At 45.0% G+C, this 20,506-nt stretch overlaps 1 protein-coding gene across 1 annotated transcript in view; it reads right to left on the bottom strand.

Annotated features, from left to right (window-relative positions):
• pcdh19 (protocadherin 19) overlaps nucleotides 1–20,506 on the bottom strand; it is a 53,287-nt gene that overhangs the window by 12,840 nt on the left and 19,941 nt on the right. Inside the window, exons 3-4 of the mRNA XM_041943992.1 lie at nucleotides 12,444–12,502; nucleotides 10,464–10,636 (exon numbers count right to left, since the gene is read on the bottom strand). Of these exons, the coding sequence (XP_041799926.1) occupies nucleotides 10,464–10,636; nucleotides 12,444–12,502 (232 nt within the window). The remainder of the gene's footprint in view (nucleotides 1–10,463; nucleotides 10,637–12,443; nucleotides 12,503–20,506) is intronic.

Below are 20,506 nucleotides of genomic sequence, written 5' to 3'. Positions count from 1 at the left end.
CATCTTTAACGAGGACTGCATGAGAACAGGCACATCATTAAAAAGAGCCACTCTGAGACTTTCCTGTCTGCCATTAAACTTTACAGCCGACCTCTTCCATTACCTTTTATCCTCCCCTTTAAGGAGGTGGGGGGCAGCGGGGTTTGAAAAGTCACATTTGGCTGGCATGATGCATTCATTGAGTGAAGCCTGTCCTTTAGTCAATTGCGCATAGAAGGAACAACAAATAAAGCCTCCTGGAATGTATCAAAACTACTTTTTTTTTGCATGCTATGCTATTATTACTGTACATAAGCAGATTTATGTAACAGCTACTGTAGTATTTACACAATGTACTAATGTGATATGATAATTAGTGAAATGCCAAGAAAGATGTGTGACAGCCTAAAGGAAACATTGTATTCGCAGCAAAATATAAAAATCGGGGACCTTTGTGAATGTTATGTTGATGAATTTGTTTAAATTTGATTATCCACCCCCGGCAGCTACGCCCCACTGCAGCAACACCACTCTGCATCCTGTTCGGCTCCTGACCTTTCTCACACATGAGCAGAGTCAAAGCAGGCAGAAATCCGACTACAGTGTGTGCATAGTACAGTCATTTAAATGGACTGGTAGCTCTGTGCGGTGTTCAGGTTGTGCACGTCATGATTTTGATCTTTACTCAGCTAAGATGACTTTGATGAGCTCAGAAGCAATATGTGCTTCTTGCTTGTGCATTGAATTGGGGATAAACAGAGCACCAACGTTTAAATGACTGGGATGTTCTTGAATATGAAGACGTGTTGAAAGGCAAAACCCAAGCAAGGTCTTGCAGAGACGGCTGGCCAAGAAAAGGTCGTCAGAGGCTCCCTGGGCGCACACACACCTCAGTGGGTCTCTCCTCTCTGTTACTATGCCTTCACTCGCTCATCAATAGTTTATAATCGGGGTCACCGGCAGCCACAACGTGCCTCCTGCTATTGAGACCTACTCAAAACGCTGAATTACAACATAGTGAGATCATGCCTGCAAGGTCATCTAGGGGACAGCGAGGGAACACTGACACTAATTGGTGAATGAGAGATGGTAATGATAGCGGTGATTTGGATGACTTCTCTTTAACCTCTGTTTAACTTCTGCCGAGTGTAAATCCAAAGAGCACGTTCTGCCATGCTGTGTTTTACAGTGTACGCGGGGATCCGTGCGGGAGAAATTCTGCATTTCAACAGCGGCCATAAAATGTTAGAGAATAAATTATCCTCACTGAATATACATGAGGAGAGCAGAATATGGAAATATTATAGCAGTATGCCTGAGGTAGTAACCTTTTGTTGCCACAACTGAGGAGGACGACATAACTTTACATATTCCTTCTACATATTCCATCTGAGTTATAATGTTGTCAGGAGAAACAAGGTGATGAGAACCAAGATAAAAACCAGGGTGGAGATGACAAAGGCGTTGGGGGAGACACTGAAAAGAAAGAAAAACTGAATGGAAGAAATCTCAAATGGATTAAAGAGGATGGAGGTACAGTGTTGAAGTAATGGGGGTTAAAAAAAGAAATGCACATTGCTGCAGCACAGGAGATCCCCCACCCCCCCTGCTCTCTCTCTTCCTCCCTTACCCCAGCTGCAGTGATAAATGTCTCTTTGTATTCTGGACAGAAAACTGCGGGCTACAATGTACTTGTCAGAAGACAGCTGATTTTCCCCTTAAACAGAGCAGAATATATTCTTAATCTTTCCTTTCACAGAGGGAGAAGATAAAACAAATGCCTCGTGCCAAGACGCATAATGCCCAGAAAATCTCTCCCCATTCACTACACGTTTGAGTGGCGTGCAGCAACCGACGCGCTCCTGCGTGCACAGCGCATGCATGTCTGCAGCAGGTGTAGCTATAGCATGTGCAGCTGCATGCCATTGGTACTTTTCCTAAATTTCCCAGCATCCTTAATTCCCTGCAGTACAGCAGTATGGCTCCACTATGAGGACTCATAAATGGGAGTCAGTGCTACAGGTAATGGAGCTGATTATAGCTATCTGGGCTACGGGCCAGCTGCCAGACTCTGCCCTGCCTGGAGGGAGCACAGGCCGCCTGGTGTCTGATATCCTGGGATCCCTGTAATACAAGCCCTGCTTTGGCAGTCACTCGGTGACTATCCTGCCCACTTCCAGCCACACACTGAGGCTCCTTTGAGTTAGTCTATGTGTATAGTATGTCCTCATCAGGTCGTTTACTCCACATGCTATCAGTCTATAGTCATAGCATTTCAGCAACAAGGCTGTGGTAAGACATGCTATCGTAAAGGCGCATTAAGGACTCTTGAGCGGAACTCAAGCTGTCACCAGAGCATCAGGATCGGGTCTGCAGTTATACTATCTGCTATTTTCTGTCCTACGGGCAGCAGAGTGGTTCTGGAGGACAACTTCACTGTTTCACACACAAGTCGCATTCCTGGCGTGACAGACAACAATGGCTAATCAGCTGGGGACACATTCCCCTGGTGGTGTCACAGACATCTTTCTCTCAGCTGACAAGCAGCCATTAGAGTCAGTCGTCAAGCCTCCTCATTTCCACTTTAAGTCAAAGAGTTGGGATTTCCGGACCAGTGCTGGAAATGAAGTGTTAAAATATACCATGTTAGTGTCATCAATTTACCATCCCCACGAAGACAGGAATGTAATGGCTGTGTAATTTTCAGTATATTAGAGTTGCCGGCCTGGTTTAACTACAGCAAGTCCTCCAAATGAGATAACACAGCACGTAGTTTGCACACGTCCTCCAGAAGTTCACACAGAAGCCTTTTCTGATCCGACGGCACTAACGGCAGGACATCGTTAATCACGTTTACGATGTGACAACACGACGGTTAAGGTTTAGTTAAGCGCAAACACGATGTAGTGATGCTTACAATAACAAGCGCTTGGTTGAATTTAGGGAACAATCGTGGTCATGTTTGAAAGAACTGTGGGAAGAAAACAGGAAATAAACAATGATCTGGTTTTAAGAGTCGTTTCCACCCTGACCTCCCCCCTCTGCACACGCTCTATAATTTCACCTGACCTCCTTTGCTCTCAGCGTATTTATGACGGCTGCTTCGTCTCTTGAACGCAGACATCCTGTGTGTCATTTCGGGTGAAACGGCCGACGCTTAAACCGTGCATCTTCACACGTGAAATCTAAACAGACATGCAAGAACACGCTGACTGAAAAACCTGCATCTGTGTCTTTGAAGGAGAAACAATTTGCCTCGGCTCCACCGTCGATTTCACCATCACGATATCGGTGCCTCTGCACTTGCACTGTTTGTGGGTGGGAAGCACGCAAATATAGAACACCGTGGCAGAGGAGGCTTTGTTAACCTCTCATTACGTTGATTTTATATGTTATCTCGTAAGATAAGATTATCACTGCAAAATGGAAATTCAGTTTCAGATTAGAATCCACGGCAGTAGGCCCACATGAAAACCGGAGGCACGAGTTCCTCGTCCTGTTAAAGATGCCGGTGGGCAGCGAGCATCACTGGGAGGTGACTTCGAGAGAGAGAGAGACTATGAGCAAAAACAATATAATTGAAGTTATCTTATGAAGATGACTAGGTAATTATTATAAGCATGATCTGCCTGAACAAGTCTGGACTGTAATTTATCACTCCCACCGTCTACATGTCCAGCAGCAGCCATAAGAAGTTTTTTCTACGAACATATATACGCCTACACTCGGCCACTTTGTACAGAACGCCGCTAAAAGCTGCTGCTAATTACTCATCTTGAGGATGGAATATTTCTTGCACTCTATTTCATCTCTATTTGCACTATAGTTGTTCTATTTGCACTTCATTTTTTGCCATTACAGTTTTTGTTCTTGATCTGTGCCTTGTTATCCCCCCTGACCCCCAGCTTAACTGGTCAAGATTTAATTTGTTTAACGCTTTTTTACGCCCTTGATGTTTTGCTTTAGCAGTTTCAAATGCAAACACTGGAGTCTGAGAGGCATGGCATTTCGATCCTCTATAGGTCCTGTGCATGTGCCAGACTTGACAATAACGCTGGCTTTGATAAGTATGATCTGGCCATTAGCTGTGTGTGCTTTCATCACAAACGGTGCTGCGCCCCCCCCGCAGACATACAGTCCTCTGTTTTAACCCTCAGTCTTATTGCCGCTAGCTTTGTATTGCAGTGGAGACGGGGCCGTGCCCACGCAGTGACCTCAAAGAATTAAAAACACAATGGTGGCGAAAGGAAAAATGGCCGCTTCCTCGGTTCCTCAGTCAAGAATGAGAATCAATGGGGGCCACAAAGCCGAAAAGACTGGAGACAATGCTACAGCTCTGCTGCTGGAATTTCACTCCATTTCCCCCCTACCACACAGTATTTCTCTCTCAGGTGCCATCTCCTTATCTTTCTCCCTCTCTTTCTTTCTCCCACTGTCTCTGATTAACCTTTAAAGACACACACTTGCAGCCACACACACACTCACACACACACTCCATACATTGTGTACACACTCTCAGACAGATTTAAAATTCAGGTACTCTCTCCTCTCTCCCTAATACACACTCGGCCCCCATCAACTTCAGCACATTACCTGTTCTTAATCTGCCTCCCTCTGTCTGGGATCATCCTGATCCCCCTGTTTTCCCATCTGCTGTCGATTGGGGCCCAGCTTGGCTAGGTGTTCAACAAACAACTGTGATTCACTTGGTTTCTGTGGAGATTATTAACACACCTAGCATGCCACAGCGTCATGAATAAGCAATGGAGATCCGGAGCCCTATTTTCTCTCTGTCTCTGTGTTTCCTCTCTCTCCCTCTCTTTCTCTGTCTGTCTCTCTCTCTCTTGCCCTGCCGCGTTGTGAACTGAATGCCAGGATTGTCTAGAAAATGAGCTGTCAGTGGAGGGCCTGCAATGAGATACATCAGGCTCATTGTGAGCCCTAGAAAATAATGAACTATTCCCATTTCTCTCTCTGATATGTTCAATACGCTATCCATGACAAGTGCAGAGAGATAAGCAGTCCCCTCTTGAGCTGATTAAATACACGGGGTATATTCAGGAGAGCTTTGGCAGGACGAGGGTGCAGGGGCTGCCATTATAGTATTACAATATTACTATATGTTTTCACTCTGGGCTGGAGAAGAAAACCTTCTGCATGTATTTTTGTTTGTGTCTGCGGCAGCGTGTGCAGCTGAGGAAGAGCAGCTAGAGGCAGTCCTTGTAAAAACTTAACAGAGAATCAAAACATGTCAAGTTTGTTTAAGTCTTTCTTCACATCTCTTAACTTATTCCCTCTTGGAATTAACTAAAGAACTGAAGGGATGGGTGCGCACATGATTTTTAAAGAATTTGTTGGTTTACTTATGCAAGTACTGCAAACAAACTCTACCAAGAGGCCACAGCCAATGTTGTTAATTTAGAACAGACATAAAAGCAGTGTAGCCTGTGCAAGAGCCGGCTTGCTTTACACAGAGTCCCATCTTCCCTTTAAGTGATAGAGGCCCCTCGTCTATTTTACCAGGTGCAAAATCAATATTGGTCTGCTCCGTTTTATTACATTAGGTGTAATTTCAATAAGACAGAGCCAGAGACCTCACGGAGTCGCACGATTTCATTCGGCGCTGCTGAGCACGATAAAAAAGACGAGCACAGATGGACACAGCTTGAAATGACATTTTATTTCCTTGTACTTCCTCAAATCTCTTCATCTCACCGGCAAAAATCTGCATCTTGGAGGTTCATTACAGACTTCGCCACACCTTCCTGCGAGCATCCTCTGGTGTGTTTGAGCGTGCAGTGTGTGTGCACGTGTGTGTGTGTGTGTGTGCACACTCTATCTCCCCTAATGCTTGCATTGCGTTGAGCTCTTTGTCACTGTCAGCCATTTTACCTCCACCACGGGTTACACATTAGATTAGGCATATCCAAATCAAAATGGATGGTCCCAGTATAGAGTTTGTATGTTAACCTAATCAAAAGACATCATAACGCAACACGTGTTGTTGCCAGGCCCGAATCACACGAAGACTTCTGATGCTTAATTCAATCAAGCTTTGTTTGAGAATCAGTCACATCCTCTGGCACATTCTCAGTCTTGGAGTGAGAGAATGAAAAAAATCACTCCTACCTGTCAGAGAGATTGTTTCCTCTTTTGCTCTTTTTATTTTCTCTCGCTAAGACTGCTTACTAGACTCTCGGCTCATCTCTCCATCTCTGTCTCCCTCACGCACAGACTCCCTCTCTCTCTCTCCCCCTCTCGTGTTGTCAGCACAGCCCTGTTCCTGTTGCCTTCCTGATTCTGACACCTGTCAGCATTTTCGTTAGTAGATCAGAGAACTGCAAACTAGAAATGTTCCCGTGTTGAATTTAGGGCAAGTTTGCAGCAGGAACATGTGAGGTGCTTTAACTCTTTCTTTAATTCAACAGGGGAAGGGAAGTGCTTGACTGGCACAAAGCTGGGAGATGTGGGCTGGAGATGTTTGCAGTCAGTAGACGGAAACAGACGAGAAGGACGGAAAGACATATGGAGGGAGAGAGGAAAGGGTGTGTGTGTGTGTGTGGGGGGGGGGGCTGAAATCAATTAGGAACAGTGAAACCCTGCGGATCTGCTGATGGAAGAAGGGAATATGGAGAAGTCTGCGGCCCACGGAGGGGGCTTCCATTCCTGGGCTCCAGCTTCAGGCACGCACCCATAGGGAGGCTAACAGATAGATGAGAGATATTCTCCAGAGGTGGAGGCCAAGGAATATGTCAAAAATAAAAGAGGCCTGTTCCCTGCTCTGTCTAATTGAGCAGTCTTGTATCCCTTCGAGTCTAATAAGCTAAGAGGAAGGGCTTTTTTTTTTTTTTTTTCGGGAAAAACACTTACATATTGACCTGGTAATAAATCCAAAACGGAGACCACAAACCTCTAAACCCACAAATCGGACAGTGTAAAAAGACATCATGCTCTCCCTTTCCCCCCTGCGGAGATAACTCGAGCGATTTAACAATACATGAATCTTAATCCTTAAAAACCATGGCTCATCCATATCCGGGGGGAATTAAAGTGTGAGCTATGACAATCAAAGGAAGTTAAAAAAAAAAGATTTAGCTCTCTTTGTCACCAGCCCCCTCGGAGTCTGTTCCCTTGCCTCTCCCATGACACTAATGGTTCTGCACAGCCAAAGCTAGCATGTCGCACATTTCAACCAAATCCCCCTAACTTCACAGACATGCCTATAAAGATAAAGAGGAATTCATTTTATATAGCTTCTTCTCAGTTTTCAGCTACAGCGATATCATCCATTTTTCATTCTATTGGCAGATATGAGGGAGCCATTACATGTTAAAGATAGCCCTTCCTTTATAGATTTTAAGAGATTTAATGTAATTTGTTCTTCAGATACTTCCCTAATCTAATCCGGTGGGTGAGGATATTTCAGGTCAGGTTTTCAAAAAGAGCATGCACGCCTCTTTAGATTCTTGGCAGGGATTCAGCAAAGAGGCATTCGCTCAGATTTAGGTCTAAAATCTCCTCGCAAGCACTTCGCTGAAAGTTACCTTGGTAGTGGCCTGGGCAGAAATAATGAGTACAGCACCACCGTTGCCACAAAAAGCATAACTCTGATGGACAAAAGCCAAATATCAAACTCTTAAAATGATGCAGAAAGGAAAAATGCCCACTGTGACTTAGAGCTGGGGTAGTTAGCCCTTGAATGGATTCCCACATGAAAGCCCGCCAGATGATGGGGGTGCAGGGTCTTTGTGTAAAGGTAATGGTGTGTCTCCTGGGCAAACAATACCTTTACATGACACTGGGAATGGTAAACATTTGCACTGTAAAAGCCCAAGAGTTTAACCCTTCCTCCTTCCCGCTTCCAGTTTCCTTTTGTTCTCGGCGCTTATCAACACCAGAAAACAGAACAATAAAAACACAGAAAAAAACAAGGCTCCTCTATCCTCGGCTTGTGTGTGTTGTTGTCCTTTGGCAATTGCAGTCTCTCAACTTGTTTTCTGCTTTAGCTGGCAGGAGAGGCACACTGTACAGCAGAGTTACTCCCAGAAGACATCTTAGCAGCGGGGTGTTTAGTGAACATGCCTATTTGTTTTCTGACAATTCCCTGTATTCACTCAATAGAACTAGCAGATAGTGTCCATTTTTGTCAATTAAGACAGATGAGCTCAAAGTAAAACCACATCATCACGTGGCTGTAACCGCTGCGCCGCTCTCATATTTTACGAACCTCAACTGTTCTATTTCTGCCTTTGCAATCAAGCCAGTTTGCACAGAGGAAAATGAAGCAGGGGGAAGAGGAAGCTCCAGTTCTCCAGAGGAACCCAAAAAAAAAAGTCTGACGAAGTAAAATCCTCATACAACAGCAGAGACACATTCAACCGGGCGTCATGCTGAATCTGCCCATCGCTGTCAGCCCAACATGCCCTTTAACTATGTAATTAGACCGCCGAGATGGGCATAGAGGGACGATTTCATTTGCTGTGTCATTACATTTCTGCACGTGCAAGGATCTCGGTCAATTCATTTAATAATTACGAACAGCCTCTCATTACTCTCTGGTGTGACCACTGCTGCTGACTGACTCTCAAAACAAAAGGGAGGAAAGATTCCAGTGGAGCCATTTTGTTAAGTCCTTACTGAAGGAAAATTGCGGGCCAAGAGTGAGCCTGAAGCTGACTGCAATAAAAAAACAAAGAAAAGAAAAGAAAAGAAAAGAAAAGGCAGAAAGAAAGGCCAACAACAAACCTTCTGATTGTAATTCCAAACAGACACTTTGTTATCATCTATTCGTTCTGGTCAAAAGAATGGACAGCACTGTGAAATAGCCTCTTGTTGTGTTTTCCGGCAATGTGTTGCTGCATTACACATTCAGGAGGCATGCATCCATTTTGCTGAAACAGATACAATCACCGGTGGTGTTAATGAAAAAAGAACAGCCTCAGAGAGCTCTCCCCACTTGTAATATTCTTCATGTACATCATTTCTAATTGTCTCCAATAATGAGATCCCGCTACTTGAAGACCTGTCAGCGTGCATTTTTTAAGGCGCGGGAATTTTCGCGGGATGTGAAGTAATTCCAGCTGGCAGCCAATAGTCAGCAAATCCACTTTTCATTGCTCATTACTCGTGCACGTTGACTTTAATGGTCGCCATGGTTCCTGACGCTACATATATGTCTGTCTGCATCCCTCGGCACACGCAGCAGTGCAGGCGGATCCAATTGCACGACTCTGGCCTTGATTAACATTTAAGTGCGAGTCGTCTAATGTTATTATTCCCCGGTCGAACAACATCGGCAGCCAAACTGCTCAAAGTTAAGCATCTGGTGAGTTAAACATGTCTGCAACCAGACGAGGAAGGACTTACACATGTCTCTTACTGCCGCTTCAACCACACCCACACACTTCACAGTCCAATGACAAAAATTGCTTATCGCTTGCTCATTAAAATTTCTTTCCTATTTGAGCTGAGGAGGAAGAAAGCAGAATATTGAGAAAGTAGACGGCCTCGCTGGGCCAGCGTTAGCAGAAAGGAAGAAAAATCATGTAGCTGTGGGAAGAAAAAACTACATTTGGCACAAGTTCCCAAATTGGAGCACAGTGCAAAGGTAAAGTTCAGATACAGCGAGTGATATCTGTAAAAGCTGTCCTCACGAGTGTGCTTTGAAAATAAAATGTCCGGTGTTTCCTCCTCGCTCGGAGTAAAATTGCTAATGTGAGTCATCCTAAAATGTCTGCAATTTTCACACACGCTGACTCTCGTGCTCTGCTGAGCGGCTGCACCTGTGCACGCGGTGTTTCCTTTGAGCTCGGTAAATACCCTCAGGTGCATATACTAACATCCTGGCCTGCTCCAGACAGCTTCATCCTGCTCTCTCTCTCCCTCACGCTGACCCACTCTCTTGCTCAGTCTGACTGGCAGCAGTTAAGAATGAACATGACCCTAACACTGACTTCTGCCAACCAAGTGGATGTCTTTTTAAACGGTGAGTCAGAAATGAAACATCAACATTAATTCCCTGCTAAATGATCCCCCTGAATAATGGATGAGGGCACGTGGAGATATGTAGATTTCCACCTTCTACCTTTGTGAGCCTAATTGCTGCCATTCAGGCACATCTGAAGTCAGCCCCACTTCAAGAGCAGACATGGCTACTATCAGTCAATAATGTTGCCTAAGCCTGTATCAAAGGGTAGCCTTAGCTGTCAGAGATCCTTCACATTAGCTGCTCTGCAGGACATCAAAGAAAAAAAAAACCTCTGCTGTTATTCATACTTGCACATCTGAGGCCCGCAATGGGCATAGCGCGCCTTAAAAGATGCTCTGGTGGCATAGAAACAGACCCGGGCACACACACAAGTACACATTGGTCTTATCATGAAAGTGGCGAAACACACTCCAAAGGATGCTGTAGTCCTCGACACGCACACACACACACACAAACACACACACTCACGCTCACGTATAAGCAGAGGTTTTCTTACCTTGGTCTGGCAGCTGGCAAACATTGGGGGGGACAGTCATGTTCAGCACGTCATTGACAGCCGTGTCAACATAGTGTCCTCTCTGGACATCATGTTCACTGTCGGTCTGGTCGCTCTCCTCGTGGCCGCTGTCCTTCAGACTGTTCCCCTCCAGGTCCTTGAATGTCGATGTGCTACATGGGGGCCAGGAGGGAGAAGAGGGAAATGTTGATTAACTGTCACATCTCCTTCTCTCACACGCTCTCCTTCGTCCCCGTGGTTTGTGACGAGCTGTCCCTCTCTCTCTCCCTGTCAATTTTTGCGTCCTTTCTGTGAATTCTTTGCCCTCTTTTGCGCAGTCTATTTCCATGAATTCAAAACAGACGATTAGGATTTTTTTTTGTTGCCGCGAGTCTTAGTTAAACACTACATAACAAAGAACAAAGCCTCGCTCCAGCTTGCAGTAGCAATGAAGTGGGGAGGACATTTAAATCTGCTGAGAGCCTTTCTGGATTTAATGGACATTTTTCACCTTCACAGATAGCACGGCAGCTATGGGGTGCTTCGGACTGGGACATTTTGGATGGATGCACTGACTTCAAGGACAACGCATTGAACGAACAGGTGGCACTCACTCACTACAATCAAACAAATACTGCAGTAATCAGGAATTCCTGGAAGGAAGATGGATGGAGGAAACGCTGGAGGCATACAAACTGAGCATCTGTCTTGTTTGGGGCTCACAGTCAATAAAGAGGGTGGGCTGGGGGGGCACAATCAACAGCTGCACAGTAACAGCGTGATTTCCCTTCATTTGATTTCCATCCCACTGGAACAAATTCTGCTTTACAAACAACACTAAATAGGGGTGAATATATGAACATGTGTTCTTGCAGGAGAGAAAAAGAAATGTATGAATGAGTTCATGTGAGGGGTGAGAGGCGGCTAGTAAGGAGAGAGAAGAATAGGCAGAGGAGAAAATGGGAGTAAACAAAAAGAGTGGTAGAGAAAGCGAAGGACAGTACAAGGTAGCTGCATTCCTCAGCCCGAGCCTCACATTCTCCAGCCTGGGAGAGAGGACTGCAGGTAATGCTGGCTCTCTGATGTTATCACTGTAATTGCACCTGTCCCAGACCATAGGCTCACTGGCTCCTGAGGGGATTTCTTTGTAGTGTGCTGCAGAGGCCCCACACTTGAATGCTCTTTGTTTACATTAATGCAGGGAATCTTTTGGGGCAGGAAATTGCCATAATGGCTTTTCAAAAGGCCGGGATGTCCTCAAACAAAGGAAAGGCAGGAATGTTCCATAGCTGCAGGTAAAAGGGGAGAATTGTAGTTTTCGAAGTGAGCCTGGTTACAAAAACCTCAATGGCTGGAGGGAATTATTATGTGACCCCCATCCCGACCTCCACCCCAACCCCCAACCTTGCATTCCTGCTATCTAATATCCTGGTTCAGGTGGACTGAAATACAAAGCACAATGAAAACATTCATTCTTTTCTTCGTCACCCAAGGAAAAAAAGAAAGAAAGAACATAATTATTGACTATTCATGAAGCTGCTGTCTTGAAACACAGTGGGGAAAAAAAAAAACACTTGAGAGATCTCCTGAATATCTTTTAATCATTGGGTGGTTGTTTTAAGCCGTAACCTGATGCAATTCAAGCCACATGTGTGTGTGTGCTAATGAACTGAATTACAGAAGAGTAATAAGGTTATCTGCAAATATGAAAATCATTACTTGCTGATTCTGCTGCTCTGTGTAATCTAATATTCTGAAAGTATGAGGTTTGTGGCTCGTTTCAACAAGTGTCTGCTAAACGCATTACAGAGTAATTCTATTTATCCCCAAATCTTATCCTCCCATTGCAATTACACTGAATGAAAAACATGCAGGAACGCTTGCAAACTGCTGCAACGGTAGCTGTGCACTCATTAGATAAAACAATTACAGATAACAATGGTAACGAGGTGCTGGTAACAATTCCTAATCAAGACATACCTTTTAATGAGGTGGGCTCTGCTGTTCACGTAACTGGAGTCGATGGAATAATTCTCCGTCTGTAACAGAGCGATGCAGGGGGTGGGAGGTGAATGGGTGGGGTGGGGGGTTGTGGTTGAGGGATGATGGGGGCAACAGAGAGAGGTACTTTTAATAATGGAGGCAACCAAAATAATGTTACCAGTAATTGGCTTTCAGTAGAAATGTTATTTTACACAAAGGCCCCGGTGAGCAGCCTCGGCTTTCAAAGGGCTGAATCCTATTCTCTTTCAAAGCACACACACAGAGAGGCTGACTGGGAGTTGAGAGCCGAGGAGAGTGCTGCAGTGAGCGCAGCCTCTCTTCTCCTCTTCACCCTCCCCGCTCTCGATCCCTTGCTCCCTCCCTCCGCTGCCGGTCAGCCCACTGTCTTTAAAATGGAGTCATTAGGGCGGACAGACTATCATGCAGACAGAGGGAGAGGAAAAGTTTCCCTTTTTTCTTCTCTGAACTCTTCACTTTCACCATGTTTGAGAAGACGTTAATGTGGAAATATTAAATAAATAACTGCAAGAGAAGTAGATGAAATTAAGAGTGTACCAGGGGAATCTTAACTCCGCAATTGCAGATGAAAAGGCTTTCAGAATATGCATACGATAGATCTCTGACCCACATTAGAGAACACAGTTCAAAGGCATCCTACATTCTTTCTTTTTTTTCCAACATTTATTTAGCAAGGAGAATGTCTGACGAGTAAGAGCACATGGACAGAGGAGTTAGTGTACACTGAGCAGGTAGCCCCTCCTGCGTCTGCCAAGCATCTACTCACACTAGGTAAGATGTCAGAGGGCCAAAGGGTATCAAAGCCTCTCAAAGGACTTTCCCAGCTCTGCGAAAAGCCAGGATATGACCCTTTCGACAAAGTTTGATAAGATGCAGGTGTTTTCTGCAGACAGAAAGCAGAGCCTTCACTTAAAATTCCACGCCGCAGATACTGTACCCTGATAAAAGCTGTGAGTCAATGGCTGACTTCCGAGGGAAGTCTACAGTGCCGATATCAAAGTCCTGTTGAGAAAAAAAGTCACCCCTCGTGATAAGAAAGGTTAACGCGGGCACTGGAGCACGATTGCTGATGATCAGCTCAGCTACACATTTGACACATGCCGGCTGGTGAGGTGGCAGCGGCCGTGCACAGCTGTCGCACATGGCCACCGAACAGCTTTGGATTAAAACGCAGCGTGCGGACGCTCTCCGCGTTATATGCTAATGAAGTTGAAAGTTGTGAACTTTTTTTAAGCGTCTGCGTGGAAGCGAAGCCACAATGCCGTTGAGTCTGAGCAGTGGGGACGGGGGAGCAGAGGAGGTGTCAAACATTAGTCCCGGTCTTCTTGGATCTCTTTTGAGATAAATAAAAAAAGAAATAAATACATGAATAAATAAAAGTGTTGCTGGCAGATCACAGCAGCCAATGTGTGATGTTTACCTCTGGCAAATAGCTCCCACGACCTGTTTGCAGTCTATGAAAAATGTAAGAGCTTGTTAATGCTACCAAATGCATGTCCTTGTTTGTTTAGATTCTAGGTATTGATGCTATTTTCTCATGGGTTAAAAGACTACGAATATCGTGTGTGGCATTATTATCTGCCTGATGCTGATCTTGTCCCTTTAGTTGCTGTAAACTTTAAGGAACTTGTATGTACGGAGGTGTAATCATCTTTCAATATTCTCCAAAGTGCATAGGTCTACCTTCAATCATTAGGAGATAAGCTGCTGTTTGCCATCTCACCTCTCGCACTCCTAATTATTTTTGCAGGAAAACTGCATAACGATAAGAAACAATGCGAGGGCAGGCCCCTGATTGGGGTTTGCTAAATTACTATGCAATGTGTTTGCGTTGAAGGTTAGCATCATTCTGTCTGCTTTTCACCATTTACCCCTAATTAAACTTTAACTCATTACTATAGAGAAGATAATTCATGAAAAGGAATTTAATTAACATATTATTATTAGCCCTTAATTTGGAGCGCACCATGTTTGTTCTCTTGTATTACCCCTGACTCCTTTTGTTCCTGTTCAGCTTGACTCCATTAAATATCAAAGGTAAAGGCAGTGGCAACACACTGCAACTCATCTTAATCATTAAATACAGATGAACACATATTATTATATTAATTTATAAACTATGCTTTATTTAGAAATGTATGTTTTTTTATCACAGAAAAACATCTTTCCTTTAAAAGATTTATAGATGCTATTACAGTGTTTTTATTGCTGGCTATTAGAGATCAATAACGTTTCTATGCTACATGCTGTATATGCATGTTTTGTGTTCTATCTGTGCTACACTTTGGTCCCAGTGAACACAAATTAAAACGGCCTCATCTTCTACAGTGGCCGGGCATCCAGTGAGAGGCTAATGAAAATGCAAGGCATGAGTAACAAGGGGAAAACTTCATTTAAAAGACAAGATAGAAAATTTCTTGTGAATGTCACTCTGGCTGCAGCCTGTAATTGGTTTGGATGGCAGGTTCTGTGTGAGCACGGCCCGGAGAGGAAGGCAGTATGCCCCCGCTCTCAAGCTGTTCCAGTCCAGAAATGGAACTGTACTTTCCATAATGCAATTCTCTCTCAGGGGTTTTACATGGAGCTCTCTTAAATGTGCACTAGGTACAACCAAAGAAGACTCTCCACACTATCCAACCATTCAGTGCTTTTGCTTCACTATTTCTTCCTCTGTGGCTCATCTTCCACACAGCAGCTGCTCATTAATCAAAGGATTCACTAGCGATAACCACATTTCCTCTATTCATCAAATTGTCAGTGGAAATAAACAAACACCCAACATGTGAGGGTATAACCTTGGGCACTGATGAGTCACTTAAGAGAACCTATTCTGAGGAAGAATCGGATGCATTAGCCCAGGTTTCCTGTAAAGAAATGTAATGTCTGCCCCCACATTTCTGAACGACCTCAAATTGGAGGACATGTCAATAGATCTTGCTGAGAGGTCAAGTTTCAGGCAAGAGGATGAAGACTGCTTAACTACAGCGAGGACGCCACAAATGGCTCCTTAATCAGGTTGGACAATGTGTTGTTGTGATCCGAGCGGCCCCAGTTTGCCGGCCAGAGCCACTCTATCCCCATAATTATTGTTCCGTTTCATCTGGAGGACTGGAGGGAGGGATGCAGTCCCCGGTGTCGCTGGGTGACTGATAGGTAGTGTCAGGATGAGTGGGGAGGGAAGTGGAAAGAGAGTGGCGAGGGAGAGAGGGTGAAGATGGGAGGAAATGGGTGAGACTTGACCTGCGGGAGGCTTGCGGTCCAGCTGCTGCAGCCCAGTAGCTTTCCCCTTTTCACCCCTTGCTTCTCTCTCTCCGGTAAAACCGGAGGCACAGGGACGATGGGCTTGCTTCTCTGCCACTGAGAGGAAAAGCAATCTCCTCGCCTAGTTGCTGCCGTAAGATTTGATTTGCCTTCCTCCCAGCGTGACAATTGGTTCTGTAGTCTGGATGCAAGTGTATTCATTGTGTGGGGGCATGGGGAGCACCAGAGAGAAGGGGAGGGATGGGGGGAGTGAAGACACCAGTTGTTACACCAGTAAACACCCGACAAGTTCAACAGATGTCACAGAGATAGGGGAGAAAAAGAGAGAAAAAAAGTCACACAGCTGCCTTACTGTATGTATTATTGAGGCGTATACAGCACAGCATAACATTTAAAAAGGGAAGCAAGCTAGAAAAAATATGGACAAATGCAGCAACATGCACTAATACCATATTATTTTGAAAAAGGGGATGCATGAGATCAACAATAATCAGCAATTTGCTTCATATTCAATAAGTTTTTTTTTTTTTTTACTGGGGGGCTGACATGAAACCAGAACACTGCTGTGTCTTTGTCTAAATAGATTAAACCTTATATAAACAGAGATGCGCACGGCCAGTCTTTTGAACAAAGCTAACATATGGGATAAACTGTTTAACATGAGTTATACTGCTAAAAAAAACAGCAGGGTAAGCAGGGTGGGGCGGATTGTACAAAGGCTGTGTCTGGAAAAAAAAAAAAAGTAAGGCATCTAAAAGGAGAAAAATTGATTATAAAAGTGAGTGTTTCATGTCTGTCATGGACGCAACTCTTTAATGTCATCAATTTAGCTGACAAAAAACATCCAGCCACGCGCGACGCAGACACCAAATGCTCTTACTGCCACACTAAAATGCACAGTTTAAAAATACAAAACAACAGACGAGACGGAATCAATTAAAGCTGTCAGATCGAATTTTGCTGCTTCATTCTGTGTTTGAGCAGTCTGAGGTTGTGCCTGAGTCTTCGTTTATTGTTGCCGCAGCTCGCTCACGAACTCCCCTCGGTCCCGGAAGGAAATGTTACACATTATGTGCCTTGTTATTGATATCCCACTGCTAAAGGAAGGGATGAGGGGAAGAAGAGATCCAGGGGGTTTACAGGGCAAGCCAGCTGCAATTAGAAAATAAAAAGGCTTCATTATCCAGCGGGGTTTGGTTGTGGTGGGAGTGACGGGTAAAAAAAATAATTAAATAAATAAAGAGAGGAGGAAATTAGAGGGAAAACTTCACCGGCTGAAGGATGGCCAGTGTCTTAAAGTGCCTGTTTACAGATGCATGTATTCGCCTCATGTAATTTTGCAGCGAGGATGCAGAGGAGTGTGTGAGGCTTGAGTGTGTGTGTGCACGCAGGTGACTTTCTCATCCTATACATCCTAGAAAGAGAAGTGCTTCACTTTGAGCCTCTTTCACATCCACATTCTTGCACACACAGACTCTCGCTTTCCGCCTCCCTACTAAAGCACTGCTCTAACAATCCCTGATTCGCAGGGCTGAGCTGGCGCACAACCACGACGCCTCTGGGTGCAGCACCTCTAAGCAGCTCGCATTCAGTCTGTGTGACACCCATGATGAAGACAAAGAGACCACCACGGCACCTGCACGCTAGCCGTGTGAGAAGGAAGAAATGCTCTTTGGCATCCTGAGCTGCCGTAACCCTCCACCTCCACCACCCCTCTGCCCTCTTCCCCGACGACCATCATCACCACCATCTTCCCGATTATAGAATTTCCCATAGATCCTCTGCCATCTGCTAGATTATAGATTTCCCTCTTCCTTTATAGAGGGCAGGGCCCCTAAGGGAGGATCAGCGGTAAAAAGGGTGAAAGAGTGCCCGAGGCACAGCCATGGTTGTGGATGAGATTACATTTTCTATTTCTGCCTGCTAAAGGGGGGTTGCCGTGATGAATACAGAGAGTTGTTACCATTTAATATCAACTGGCTCCCCTGCAAACTCAAATTATACACAATCAATTGTGACAGAAGGGTACACGTGTGACAAATAACCTGCCACATTCTCTGCATCGTTTCACTTCATCACCCATCAATTCACCCCAAACCCAGTAGCCCATTTGGGAATCAATCATGTTATGAAAGTGAGTGATTCCGCGGAGAAAAGGTTTTTAAAAGCTTCCTGGCGCCGCTGCAGCTTGTACATTTCTGCGGTCTTTGTGACCGGGGAAAAAAAAAAGACAAAACCCTGGGTGAATTAAATGCTATTATGAGGTCACTTGCGTCCTTGACCACATGTGTTAAGGGTAGGCATTGTTTGAGCAAACTAAATAACAGCTTCTCTGCAACACAATGAAGCAGATACGTAAACAGCGCACCACTTCCTGCCTGCGTTTCTCCCTCCTTTTTCTCGCCTTTCCGTGTGAAATTGAACAAATATTTGCTCATTCTGGCCAAAACAATCACCCCCTGTCCTCATAAAGAAAAAAAGGTCGAAGCGCTGAGGCTGTCGCTTGCTCCACCTGTGTTTTAAAACATGCAGGAAACTGCAGCCGTCTTTTATTCTGAAACAGAGACAATAGTCCAGACCAGTCTCCATGTCACTCAGGCCTACAGGCTCCAAAGAGCCGCAGAGTCCAGTTAGTAGAGATGTGATTAATTATACATACATTGATAGAAACAACATTCATTATTCATGAGCTTCTCAACGTCAAAGCTATTTCCCTCCCTTTCAGCATGATGAAAAGATTTTAAATAATAGGCCCCCTTTGCAGACGTCTGCATTCCAGCGGAGACGGCTGACGCTAAAGAGGCTTAAGTCAGAGCTGTTGTCTTACCAGGGAATCACTGCTCGGGACCAACATGTTTCAAACTGTTGGTGGCTGTGTGGGTTCCGGGGTCGCTGTTTTTGTTTTGTCTTTGTCTTAAGAGACAAGGCTGGTGCTTTTAAGCCTTTCAGATGGAGTTATAGCGTCCACTTGGCATGAACAGGGGTGTACGGTGTCAGCAGGCGCACGAGGCTGGGTAGAGTTTCATACAACACCTGTTCAGCGTTCAGCTCTGCGTGTGTTTTCAGGCTTATTCTATCTCCAAGTCAGAGAGAAAAACCTGAGTATCTCTACAAGATTACGATTCATGGTTTTTACATAGTAAGAAAAGGGGGGGGGCGCAAAAAGACTTGACTACCTTACGCTGTTTCCTAAAAGAAATCGGCTTACTTCCCTTAAAGCCCGTGGAGCCTAATCAAACTCAAATAGCAGGAACTTCCCCTTTAGGCAAGTCTTGAGGGATTTTCTTTAATTTGGATGTCAGACTGAAAAGTTTTCACACTCCTCTCATCCAGAAATCCGTTAATGTGCGTATGGCGCCGCATGAGAGTGGTAGGTGGTGCCTTTTTACGAACAGACTCCGGAAATGTTGAGGGTAACGTCTAATCCAGGTACACTTTGTGGTTTCTGTGCCGTCTGGGAATAAGCACTACAAACATATGGTTGGAGCAGCCATTTAATTTTTGAGAGAGAATTACTAGATAGCATTTTCTCTCCTCAGTTGTGCCCTATATTAGCCGGTGTTGAGGGGAAGTGGGGGTGGGGGCACGCTAAATGAGCGCACAAGGAATTCCCAAAGGTGCCGCTCACCTCCCCTGGGCTGGGCCTTAAAAATAAACATTCAGAAACACTGCAGATTATGTAAACACGTTCCACTTAAATGCTTACATGAGAGCAGTGACTGAATAAACAGCACAACTTTGAGTCACTTTTGAAATCAGTAAACTTAGAATTAATTTTTGATTAACTCAATACACACGAGGAAGCCAGAAAGGAGAGATGCGTGAATCTGCGAGGAGAGCTGATCAGCTCCCACTCCACGGTGTGGTGCAGCACGGCTCGGTACATTTTCTCTTAGCAGCATTACGACGGCTGCCAGTCACATCGGGGCTGCTGTAGTCTCTCTGTCTGTCTCTCGCCCTCCCCTCCCTCTCTCTTTTTCTCTCGCTCACTGTGACAAGGCATCTTTCCAGACATTTTAGTTGGATGGAGATTTGCAGCAGCTCATTACAGACTGGGAGGCTCTGTGAGCGGATGCAGTCACTCGGAGATGGATTGAGTGGGTCTGTTTATTGACATGCCTTAATCTGACACTGGGTAAAGGGAATGAGTCACCGCCTCCAGACACACTACCACATCACAGCCACTCCAGCAAATAGGGAGGCAGCACCCAGGATACAAGTGGAACTTCATCAGCGCTCATTAATCCAACTACCCCAGGCCACTCGCTCAAACAAACCATGTTTACACTGCGTGTTGGCTGGATGGAGGGGTGATGGAGCTTTTCAAAGGGCATGTGTGCAGGTGCTCGGATCCGCAACGCACACACACATACAAACATGTACTCCAGACTCCAGCTCATCAAAAACCCACCCGCCCTCCTAACCCACAACTCTCCAAAACATAATATCTGTGTACACCAGCTGCTGAAACTCAGTCGACGCACTTTGTCTCGCAAATCAGAGCCGGCGCTCAAATCAGGGGTAGATGATCGGGCTTGATGCCAAAGTACGTATCATAGAAAGGGGCTTTTTATTAAACAGATGGGCATACGAGATCTTTTAGGTCGCGTCACAACAAAGCTACTCCTATCAGTGCAGCCTAGTTAGCTTTTTGATCCTGTTTGCTGGTGCTTCAATGTGAAGCACATCTGCTGGTAATATTTGGGATGGTCTTTCTAGGCAGCTGTCAGCGCCGGGATTGACAGCAGAGTATTAGCTGC

The sequence above is a fragment of the Chelmon rostratus genome, chromosome 9 (assembly GCF_017976325.1).
Source record: "Chelmon rostratus isolate fCheRos1 chromosome 9, fCheRos1.pri, whole genome shotgun sequence".
NCBI lineage: Eukaryota > Metazoa > Chordata > Actinopteri > Chaetodontiformes > Chaetodontidae > Chelmon > Chelmon rostratus.
Note: the sequence above shows the minus strand (reverse complement) of the source record. Positions and strands in the feature narration are given on the sequence as shown.